The following is a 12,056-nucleotide window of genomic DNA, read 5'->3' on the forward strand; positions in this document are numbered from 1 at the left end:
CATATTCCAGATATAGACTAATTGCAGAGTGAGCAGACATGGACAGCCCCCTTGAATGCCATATTACATCTTCTTGTTTTTGCCCACCCTATGCTCAGTCTCTTTGTCTTCTGTCATGATCAGTTAGAAATATGATCCCACTGAATGTGAGTGAAAATAAATCAACATTTGTTTACAAAGGAGGCATGTTTGGTGGGTTAGGGGAGTATGACCCTCCTCTTGGGAAGTGAGGTCAGGTTTATGTATTGTCTTTTCTGAGTGAAGCAACTCTTTTCCTTCCTTCTGTGGGATAGGGGAGTGACTCTAACCAAGGATTCAATAAATCTTAATTTGTTGATGATTCATCAGCAGCAGGCAGCACCTTCTTCAATAGCTACTCTGTTTCTCACAAATACTTATCTTGTGTGTGAGCCTGGCCCAATCACTCACTCTGTTATTACTTGGTTATTTCTAATTCACTGTCTGTCTTGATATTTGGGTCATATGCTTCATCAACACAGTGTGAGTCTAGACTGACTTATTAGACTAGATTTGCATAGAATCTAAAAATCTTTGCCAAGTAATGTATAATTTGCATTTGAAGGTAAGAGTTTCTCATGTGGTAGGCCCTCCATGGTAATATGATCCCAGTCCGTTCAGTGCAGGCAGTTATTGTGTCCTTGGGTAGACACTTCACCCTATTTAACTTATTTAACTATGTAAAAATATGGTGTGTGAGTTATTCGTGGAGATGAAAATCGCCATTACATTTATTCTGAATGATTTGAGTTGAATTTCACTGCATTGTATGCAGTAGATATTGTGATAATATTGGCAGCCAGCACAATATTAAACCTATGTAAAGATTTACATAATTTACTTTACAAGTTATTTTGTCAATTGAAAATGACTAAATAATTCAGTTGAAAATGGAAGTGAAAATCAACATTACAGTAATTTTCAGTGTAGGAAGTTGTAATGAAGTACCAAGAAATATTGCACTACAATTACTGCACATCCTCAAATATATATTTAGCTTTGACGTAATTGTGCGGCTGTGAATGATCCAAATAAGGTTATATTTCGATAATGTATCAGACTGTTTTTGAACAAATCTTTATTTATATCCAACTGTGACAACTGGATAGTTACAACGCAAAAAATTCCAGGAGCAGCATAAAATCCCAGGAGCAGCAGCTGGACAGTATTAACCTAACTTCCTGATAAAGCACAGCAGGACTCCTGCCTCATGTTATATACGTTATACTTCAAAGATGAAACAGGCAAACACAACCTTAAAGGGCTAGACCTTATCTCAAGTCATTCAGCAGCAGGGAGCCGCAATGACAAGTCTTCTGATCTAACACGAGATACGGAGTTTCCCCATACACTGTGGTTTTATTTACCCTGACTTCCTTAAGACTTGACAGGTGAAGTCATTGACAACTTGCCAATATCTGTCAATCTGACGATATGAAGACAGAATCACCGAGAAATAATTGTTATTTTAGAAAAGGATGTGGAAGTGATGTTCCAAAGCAGGCAGTAACACTGCATAGAATTTGCCATTTTAAAACCAGAAATACAACATGATGCTCCTTTCTGTGTAATGAACATTTAAAGAGGCTTTGGCATAAGACAGAAAATAACTTGCGTATCTAACTTGAATATTGTCAGATTTGTGTAATGAAATGTTGAAAGATCCTTGCCACTGGGCACATTTTACAACAGTATTTCAACATTCTACATCCATGCAGAGTCTTTTAAAGTACTGATTGGAATCTCAAGAGTACTTTTTTTACTTGGGGTTACTTCCTTTAGCTTTGTATGTGTCCAAATGGCGTGTGAGCTCTTCAATCCGTAAGTCCTTCAGTCGAACCAAATGCTCCAACTTGCTCACCTTTACTTGCAAAATCTACAAAGAAGAATGTTACTTACAATAACATTTTTCTACATTTCCATACAAAAATACTTTTTACTGCCTTTTTCTCAGCAGCAGATGTGACCACAAAAGGAAAAAAAGTTGCATCCGCTTAACAAGTTATTACTCATTGCTGATACAGCGTATGACACATAACACATGCATCACACTCACTCCAGAGCTCTACCTCACACAGAGTGCACTCTCTGCAGATGTTGCCCTTCCCGGATTTGTGTGTTTATGCTCCTACCTCCACAGTCTCCCTCAAAGACAGCACCTCCTTGTCCTTCTCCTGCACCATTTGTCGCACATCACTGTCCAGGACATTCAAATTCATCTTTGGCTGCTCTTTGCTACACAATAAATTACATATTAGTATAAAAGAACATGTTAAGATTAAAATAACATTAAAATCAAGACAGTGTTACCCCTTTTTTTGTTTCCCCTTTTCTTCCTTATTCTTCACCTGTTCTCTTTGTGCTTTAACTTCACTGAGAAATGTTTCTGAGGAGAAAACAAAACAAGGGCATATCACTAACTCATAATGTTATAAGCATAATGAAAACAAGTCATGTTTTATATCATTCCTTACACTAGTTGAGCACCCACACCATTTTTCAGATCTTTTCCTCTCAGTTTAGTCAATGAACAAAATACACATTAACAAGATGCTGTATTGTTACAAGATATCTTGTCTTTGTCTATATACAAATTTGTATACACTATAGACAAAGATATGGCTGACTGTAGTTGATAGTGTTTGCCCACTGATCGAAAGGTTGGCGGTTCGAATCCCGCTCTCTCATCCTTGGTTGAGCGGTCAGATCCACTGACCCACAGGTTGACGGTGCAACTCTCGCTCCCGCAGATGCATGTTGTCATTGTGCCCTTGAGCAAGACACTTAACCCACCTTACCCCCAGTGTGTACACTGGTGTATGAATGTGTGAATGTAAAAATTGCTCAAAACCTATGAGTATATTGTATATGTAAACTTGACTCTTTTGACAGCAAAGAGGTGATAAATTAGGAGCTGATGATGTCCTGAAGTGGTAGGTTCATGCTGGTGATAAAGGTCATTGTGTTTACATTAAGAGCTGATATGACTGGAGGTCTGAGTGGATGTGCAGTGGACTGGGTGTAGATGGAGGAGGAAACACCGGGCACAGGAAGGAAAGGCCTGGTCCAGCTTCACAGGATGGTATCAGGGACAGATGATGTACTAGAAACAGCCCAGAGACACGTCACCTAAAGGTCGTGACCTTTTCTCATCTGTCCAGGCAGGAAATGTAGCTCTGTTTGGATCTGTGCAATCACTTATAGAATTACCAGACTTTACAATGCTTTACATTCTCAAATATAGTCACTACACACACAGGGAGTGATACACAACAATAAGGGCCATTTCTTATATTTAGAAATGCTGAATCGGTGTCAGCTCTTTAACCAAAACTAACCCTAAAAATAGGCCTAAATGTCATACACATCCTTCTTTGGGATATATCATGCTGACTCCAAATTATTTTGCTTACGCTGAGCAGTTGTATCGGACTGGGATTGTAAAGGGTACTGTTTACCCATAGCCCATTTCAGGGAGGGGCCCTTCACAAAGTTTCATTAGACAACATGCATTGCAGGCCCCCCAAGATGATTTGTACCCAGGGCCCAGCATTTGGTGCTACACCCTTGACATTGAGATTTCTTTGTGCTTAAGGATTAATAAAAACAATTTGAATGGCCTAAATGAAAAAGGTGGGAAATGAGTAAATAAATTATATAATTATAAATAAAGACTAAAAATTACCCTCATAGACTTTCTCCTGATTCTGGGTGTTATAATACTCCAAATCCTGAGTAGCAGAAAAGGATAGTGTTCATTTATGACATAGAAAACAATAAAGCTCCAAAATCATAGTAAAATACAATGTAAGACTTGAAAGTATACAGTACAATGTTGAAATATACAGACCAATGTATTGTTTGACTGCTTTGGTCTTTGCTCTATTTTCTCCTTGAGGTTGCTCAGAATAGGCTCTATGGCTCCTGGGGTGTTCAGCACGATCTTGTTCACTGTGTCATCTGTCACCTGAAAGTTCAGCTTGCAAAATACCTTCCTGTTTACACAAAACATAGATAGAAGCATCTTTAATTGACAAAACTACATATGCGACAAAATAAACAACAGTCTAAGGATAATTTATATGGCTGTGAAATAACTCTATGGGGTAAATCAAATGTGTTTCTAGCAATGACCCCATGGAATGACCCCAGCATTCAGATTTATGCCTGGCTTTGTGCCAAAATGGGCGTGTCTAAATTAGTTCTCATACACAAAGATCGTGCATCCTGCCCCCTCTTTGCCCCAATTTCTGCCAAGAAAACTTTTTAAATAGTTTTGGCCATGTGTCTTGCCTGTTTAGAAGAACCCAGTTGCTGAGCTTCTGTGGCGTACCACTTGCAGGAACATAGTTGTGCAAATCAACAAGTTTGGGGAAATAATATTTCACAACCTCCGCAGCCATCACTGCAAAAATGGGAAATGGGAAAAAACACTGTTTTACATCCCTCTTGTTTTCAGAAGATCTTGATTAGATGTTTCCTTTGGTAGGATACTCCAGCAAACTCTGACTACGCCACTGCTTACCTCCATCGCTGAAGTCCCGTGTGATGTGTCTCTTGGGCCGCGAAAGTGGTATTTTATCTATCCAGGCGTACAAGTCCTGCAGTTCCTCCTCATTCAGCTCTCGGTCCATTATTTTAAAGATACATTTATTTCACAGCTGTTATATTATAATCATATATCCCTCTTAGCTAACGCTAACTGTTTAGCCTCGATTAACTACCTGTTGTTTAAGGCGTTGCTTAGCGACGGCCAATTAGCGACGCCCCTTGGAAAAGCCGAAAGGCCCTTTTAATAATCAAAAAACACATATGAATAATAAGATAAAACAATTAATTAACATCCCGCAGGTTTGATTTAGATTTATTTAACAAGCAATTAAAAATATCAATAAATACAGTGAAGGCCCACTATGTGATAAAATATCTGCATAGGAAATGCATTGTCCCTTGAATCTACTAACACAACAAAGATAGAAAAAAAACACCTTCCTACATATGCATTCATCTTAAATAAAACAAGAGTGCAACATTTGCATAAAAATCCCTTGACAATTTTAATTACTGATCTAATATTATTTATTTGAAAAGTACCATCATATAATAAATCACTTACAGCAGTAGTGCAATTATTAAAAACAATGGGAATTCATTCAAAGGACTGAAACAAGAAACTCCCTATTCAAAATCATTTTAAAACTCTGATTAAGGCTGTAATCAATCAGTCATAGCAGCATGCAGCCATTTCTTATTTTTTAAGGCTTGTAAGCCAATCACCAATGACACCTATTTTCTAGCATTGACAAAAGGTCCATATGAGAAACACAAACAAGAGGCACATGGCAAAACCATTATGGTGACCTTAACTGTCAAACAGTGTCTGCAAATCACCACTGGTCAATCTGAAGATCAGTTTAAACCTGCGGACCATGTGTTCAACACAGATGTCCTAAAGAGATAGCCCCATACTTCATGGATTATAGAACTCTGCCTCATCTCTTCTGTCATCTGGGCCTGCTTGGAGGCATCAGGACAACTCTCCCAGAAACCTGCAGAAGCAAACGGTTTTATACTTTTTATACTTTATATTATTGCACACAAGTACAATATTTGATTTATGATATAAAATGTTTTAAGTATTCTAAAGTACAGCCCATAACAAATAATTATGTTTAAAACAACAATCAGTTGTAAGTGGGTGCAAAAGCACCTGCATTTGAACCTTCTGTTGATCTAACTTACCAACTGAGTATGAGGCAGTGCACCAGAGGAGGACTTCACATTTATTGGAGGCACTGGAGGCTTTGGCTTTGTTGTAAGTGGAGGAAGAGGTCTGGATGGTGGAAGTGGTTTAGTCTGAAAAGAAAAAAATGGATATCATAAATATCCCCTACAAAAATAATATGAAAAAAATATACTTGTGCAAAGCTTTACCGCAGAATAGACAGGCTTCATACTAACAGGTGGCGGTTGCACATATGGTTTAACGACCTGCATGAAGACAAAGTGGATTTAATGTATATCTATTTAACACACATGCTGAATAGATCATATATAAACAATACAATTTACCTGTTGATTCCTCGATGTTTTCAGCTCTGGATAAACTTTTTTCGGTGGCTGGAAAAACAGAATGTTATAGTTCAGTGAAACATGATCAACTGTTCACACTCACTCACAGTTCAGGCCAAAGTGAATACATCATAAACAGGATGTCAGAGCTGCATAGTTACATATGAGCAGGGAAGTGTCAAATACAATTGAATATGTTTCATAATGATGAACAAGGGCATAAATTGTGAGAGGGGGTGAGGTAAATAAGTTAATCTTAAAAACTCACTTCTGGAGCTGCTCTTGTGGGTTTAAATACTCCGGTTGTTGCTCTGGATGAAGCATAGGACAGTGTTTTGGAGAGCTGGGTGGATGAAGACTCTACAAATGTTGGCGTACTAATAGTGTACCCATTACAAGAGCTGTTCTTTACACTGCCCGACTGAAACATGGGGTTAGTTTGTCCTGAGGTAGACTGGATATATCTAAAACATACAGAAAGTGTTAATATAATTTGTGAATGAAATGAAATGAAACAACATAAAAAAAAAGAAATGTAGGACTTCTCACCTCTTTTTTGGTCGGTGCTTTTTAATGCAACACATCAAACTCCCAATGATCAATACCAGCAATATAAGTGCTCCCAATGCCAAAGAAACTGTTAAGACCTCACCAGACTCTGTAAAAACAAGTATTAACTATTAATTACACTATTAAATGATTTTAAGAAACAACAAAACCTCAGTTATGCAAATGAACAGCTGAGTATGGTGAAAACTGTTTCTGCCCAGACTTACATCGGACATTTCTTCATAAAGAACAGTGTGTGCATTTACGTATGTAAGTGATGATACCTTCAGCCAGTTCAGTTTGTTGTACATCACAGTAGGGAGGGGCCCATCCTGGGTCACAGTGACACTTCCTCTCATGATTGCACACCTGTAATACGCCCTTGTTAGTTGATTGCATTATATTTCTCTCAATTTTGAGGAAGTTGATCAATTTCTTACGCCATGGTTGTTGCATTTGTCTGAACAGTCATTAGGTCCATACACTTTGACATATTTCATATCCTGGCACCTTTGATCATAACAAACCTAGGAGCAAGGTACAAACATTTGATTATGCTATTGTATGTAGAAAATAGACTTCAAGACTGACAAAATCTTTAGCTACCATGTTAGTGCCACATTTGGTTCCAGTGGGGACCAAGCCCATATCAGCTGGGTAGTTGTCCTCTGGATTCATCGTTGCTTCATTGCACATGTTATTTCCGATGCTGTAGTAAGACTTCTTTGACGTTATTGGAAACTCCCAACCTCCGGTGCAGAACAGTGTACCACATGACTGATCTCTATAAAGAAACAAATGATCATGACATGACATGATTTTACAATAATGTGATGACAAAATGTTAATAATTGTTTTACGCACGCTCCAGCACATCTCTGACCAAACACAGTTTTTTTGCAGTTTCCGTTGCGGTGGAAACACACATCTGCAGCTACTTCAGCATCTGATTTGAATACCAGATAGTGTGTGTCATATTAGTGATAAAATGTATTCTTAAACAGTAAACTCAAATTTTAAATGCATTTTACCTGGTCCCCAAAGTCTTTTGCAGTGCTGTCTCCTTGAAGGACACTGACCATTGAAGCAATATCCCTGTCCACGGTTGCACGGGAGACCATTTTGAGTGTAGGCGTCGGCAGGACAGGAAGCTGAGAGTCCAGAGCAGTACTCTGCCAGGTCACAGTCTCCTGTTTTTGAACGGCATAAACTGCCTGTCGGTTTGAGCTGAAGAGTGAGAAAAGGCACAGATGGAGTGATTCTGAATATTGTGTCCTCTTTCGAATGACAGCCAGGCGGCACAGTCAGACATTGTCTAGCTGCATGGTAACACATTCAGAAATGTGTGATTCACTCATCCACACACTAAAATGTATCTGTTGTTACTTACTTGGCAATTATGGCAACACGCTCCTTCTGCACACTGGGCTCCTTCTTTCAGTTTGCAGGTAGTAGCGTTACAGCAAGGATTTTTACATTCCTGGAAAATATATTACACATTCATACAATTGTCATTTACTTTAAAATACTTTGTGTGAAGTTGTTTGTTTACCTTTGCAGTGCCGCAGTCACACTCCTCTCCAGCCTCGAGAAAAGCATTTCCACAAACAGGTCCTCCGTAGATGCGATTTGTCGAAGGCTTATCAAGCAGACACTCGGGGTTGATCTCTTCCAGAAACATACTCAGCTGTTGTTGACTGCAGCTACTAAAGAGCTCTGGATAAACAATGCTGAACAAAGGCAAACTGATAAGAAGCAGCACCTGGCAGGACCATTGTTTTACTCAATGCTTTACTTATAACTGAACAATTTTGTTTATGTGCACAGTAACACTTACCCTACACTTTCAGACATGATGCAGCCCTTTTTTGATCTGGATGAACCACAAACACAGTTTTCATGATCATGGGACAAACCCAGGTTGTGACCCATCTCATGAGCTATGGTTGAGGCCACTCCGATTGAGTTACTGTTGTGATCCTGTATGCAAAGTGAGACAATTATCAAAATATGCCATAAATCAGAATCAGAATCAGAATCCTTTTATTGCCATCGTTTGTGAACACAGTTCACAAACTAGGAACTTATTTTGGTGATAAAGTGCAACATAAAACATAAAATACTGAATAAATACAAATACAAATAAGGGCATGCACGAAGTTAAAAAAGACCAAGTTATCACTATATTTATTCATGTACACATCTTACCTCATTTACAGCCCCAGACTTTGAAGTACACATAGCATTTGTGTTTGCTAATCCAACAGTGGACCCATCAAAATCCACACCACTACAAAAGAAAAAAATATATATTACAAATCCTATATTACGTTTTTGGTTTGAAGTTTAGGGCATCTCCATCTTACGTGATAAACTGTGCATTATCGTGTTTGATTCTGGGTAGAAGTCTCTGCTGACGCCACTCTAAGAAACGTCCAAGCGTGATCTCTGGATTTGAGCTGACCTCTATCTGATCTCTGTAAGACCAGATATCCATCCCAACAAGCATCACGCGAACACCCACAGGTCTGTATAACTGCAACACAGTACAATTGGCATGTATTAACTAGACCTGTCATGATAATTACTATATTGACCTATCATTCAATGTATCTTAGATTGAATACATTTTGGGGGTCACTGTTTATCGTGGGTACTTTTTCTGTGTACAAGTAAGGAACTTTGTGGTATTTTTCTATTGTATAACAAGATCTGCAATGTAAAATACAATAAATACATTTTATGACCCATTATATGTAAGTGGTATGTATCGTCTATATTGTCTTCACCAATATATCACACTTCAAAATTGTGATATATCGTAACAGGCCTAGTGTTAACAGGTGTTAACAGGTATAGTGATGAGTTGTGCAAAAATGCTAAATGAAAATGCATAATAAAACACACATATATCATCCATTCTGAGCTCTGTCTGGTGTAACTGTGTTTTACTCCATCAGCTCAGAATATGTAACAAGGACTGTGTGAGATGTGATAATCTTTCATCTGAGGTGTGAAGAATCACAGTGAAATTTCTACAAATCACTAACTTTCTTGTTTGGGTAGTAATTCAGTCATGGACAAGAAGTACCAAACAAAAAATAGACTGAAATTAATGTTAATGTTTATGCCGGTAATATAAGACAGCATACCTTGTCAACATGGTTTGCAACTTCAAGCACTCGAGCCTCAACAGTCTTCTTACTGCCAATCTTTTTATACTGAAAAGAGATATGTGGAAAATTAAAACTAGGTATAACCTATACAGTCAAATATTATTATTATTATATTATATTATTATTGTATTATGTTATTTAATTTAGTATTATGTAATGAGTATTACGTAATTTAAATTACAATTACAATTATGGTTAAATATTAACAATTATAAAATGCAGAGAAAAACTGACCTCTTCATTGTCAACAACCACAACAAGTTCCACTGTTCTGGGTTTTGAAGTACCTTTATCTTTGTGCTGAGATCTGCTTTTCTGTGGACAAATACAAAAAAGTGAATGTTATGATTTCTACTCATTCCTCCTGTAATAGACACATTACTGACTTCTTTAAACAAAGACAATCACAAATTCAACTAATCAACAGCTTTAGTTCTTAGATAACAGTCTCCAAAGGAAACAAATGTATGTGTCCTAATTTCTGTCAACAATGTGTGTCCATACCAGACTGCCAAGCTGGAACAGTCCAGACGGCCGGCCACCATGATCATAGAACGTGGTAGTGTTTCCATGGGAACATGTGCTTCTTTTTGTCCTCAGGTGTTTGTAGTTGTAAACGGCGTGAAGACCCTCCTCACTCTGGGACATAGAGCTCTTACTGTCCCGCTGTGTCTCTTTTGCCAGAGGTTCAATGAGGTAAGTCTGATCCTGAAGGCGCACAAACCCACTGAGGCGAAAACAAGCACATTTTATATGCATAATATTCACATTACAAATGTCCTCTAGATACAAAACAGAAACACAGGCTGTATTATATTCACTTTAGCTTACTTTATTCCTGAGCACAGACTGACACTGACAGATGAATCCTCTAGTCCCATCACATGTCCATGGTAATAACAGTGGCCCTGAAATGATCATTAGATGCATGTTTACATAGAGAAGCTCAAAGGTACAATACAATACCACTGATTACAACTTGTATGTCTCTTTATATTACCTCAGGGAAGTATTAAACATGGTAATTTATATATGGTAAGCGGTTATAATACCAACATTTAACACTTCATTTGACTTGCAAAAGACCAGACATTACACTTCCACTAAATCTAGTCTCAGTCAGGACAGTGTGATAGTACATTTTAGTCTGTTTCAACGCTGAATCACCACCCACATCTGAGATTTCTTCTCTTGATATAAATAGATTGATGAAGTGCAACAAATGGAAGGAAGCACAAAGACAGCAACATGCCCAAGAATGAATAAGTAGTGTATAGTCTTAATGACAAAAATATTGATATAGAATGAGATGCACTTAGTTCAAATAGAAAAATACATACCGTTACGTCTGGGTTGGTTGTGATTTGGTTGCCCTCCTCAGAATAGTGGGTTACAATAAAGTTCTGCCCAACAAGGTCTCTGTAGGAAACAAAGTTTTTAATAGATAGATAGATTGATTGATTCATTTGCAAATTCATTAATTAATTGTAAAAGTGATTTAAATCTGCTCATGGAAATTTTCTTACATGTTTCTCTCTAGGTGAAGTGTATAGTTCCGTGCTCCAATTAATAAAGAGTACTTCATTACATCAGGAAATGTCTGTGGCACAATGGATTTTAAATCAGAGCTCAAAATATGCACTATTAACATTAACATTTTAAAATAAAGTTTTTACCTGGTGTAATGCTGAGTTGTGGACATTTGGGGATCGTAGTTTCTGAGGTATAACTGTTTGGTACTTTATCACATGAGGCATACTCCTCACATGACAGTTAACTGTTCCTGGTAAATAATACAATAAAACAATAGTGTTTAAGTACAAATACAACAGAGTGAAAAAGGACAATAAAGTTGACTACACAAATTAAGGAAATAACATTAAATATAACGTACCCCACAAGGAGAAAATAATCCATATAATGCATCCTGTCTGGAGCATGTTTCTCTGGTCTTTCGGATGGACACTGTCATGCTGAGCAGTCAGTCTGAGGGAGTTATTGAGGGCCCATCACTCCCCGCCCCCGTCTCTCTCTGTCTGTCTCTCTCTCTTTCGTGTAATATCCTGTGATTTACCAATTGTTCACGAGCTACAGGAGTTACTACACTTCTCAGCCTAAGAAAAAAAAGTTGAAAGCATAATGTCCACGTGTTCTTGTGATCTGTAAGGCGCTGAGATTGACTGCCTGACACTGGCTACTATAAACTGTGGACTCTTGACTGGACTTAAACATAATTTCTGC

General features: G+C 37.9%; 2 protein-coding genes across 2 annotated transcripts; both read right to left on the reverse strand.

Annotated features, from left to right (window-relative positions):
• Positions 1–1,777: 1,777 nt before the first annotated feature.
• On the reverse strand, positions 1,778–4,777 carry spef1 (sperm flagellar 1). The gene is made up of 8 exons (XM_055227186.1): positions 4,544–4,777; positions 4,312–4,423; positions 3,869–4,013; positions 3,704–3,749; positions 2,495–2,529; positions 2,329–2,360; positions 2,151–2,253; positions 1,778–1,894 (listed from the first exon to the last, which is right to left on the reverse strand). Exons 1-8 carry the CDS (start codon positions 4,650–4,652, stop codon positions 1,778–1,780), a joined length of 699 nt encoding a protein of 232 aa, XP_055083161.1. The 5' UTR covers positions 4,653–4,777.
• Positions 4,778–5,495: 718 nt separating this feature from the next.
• Positions 5,496–11,817, reverse strand: adam8a (ADAM metallopeptidase domain 8a). Its single transcript, XM_033979973.2, has 24 exons — positions 11,710–11,817; positions 11,492–11,598; positions 11,342–11,415; positions 11,156–11,234; positions 10,647–10,723; positions 10,320–10,542; positions 10,050–10,130; positions 9,792–9,860; positions 9,006–9,175; positions 8,848–8,929; positions 8,477–8,619; positions 8,192–8,369; positions 8,030–8,119; positions 7,671–7,866; positions 7,504–7,585; positions 7,246–7,423; positions 7,080–7,166; positions 6,924–7,008; positions 6,640–6,748; positions 6,359–6,554; positions 6,091–6,138; positions 5,953–6,009; positions 5,761–5,874; positions 5,496–5,567 (listed from the first exon to the last, which is right to left on the reverse strand). The coding sequence occupies exons 1-24, from the start codon at positions 11,753–11,755 to the stop codon at positions 5,523–5,525; spliced, it is 2,616 nt and encodes an 871-aa protein (XP_033835864.1). The 5' UTR covers positions 11,756–11,817; the 3' UTR covers positions 5,496–5,522.
• Between the last annotated feature and the right edge of the window lie 239 nt (positions 11,818–12,056).

This window comes from Periophthalmus magnuspinnatus, chromosome 15 (genome assembly GCF_009829125.3).
Source record: "Periophthalmus magnuspinnatus isolate fPerMag1 chromosome 15, fPerMag1.2.pri, whole genome shotgun sequence".
Taxonomy (NCBI): Eukaryota; Metazoa; Chordata; class Actinopteri; order Gobiiformes; family Gobiidae; genus Periophthalmus; species Periophthalmus magnuspinnatus.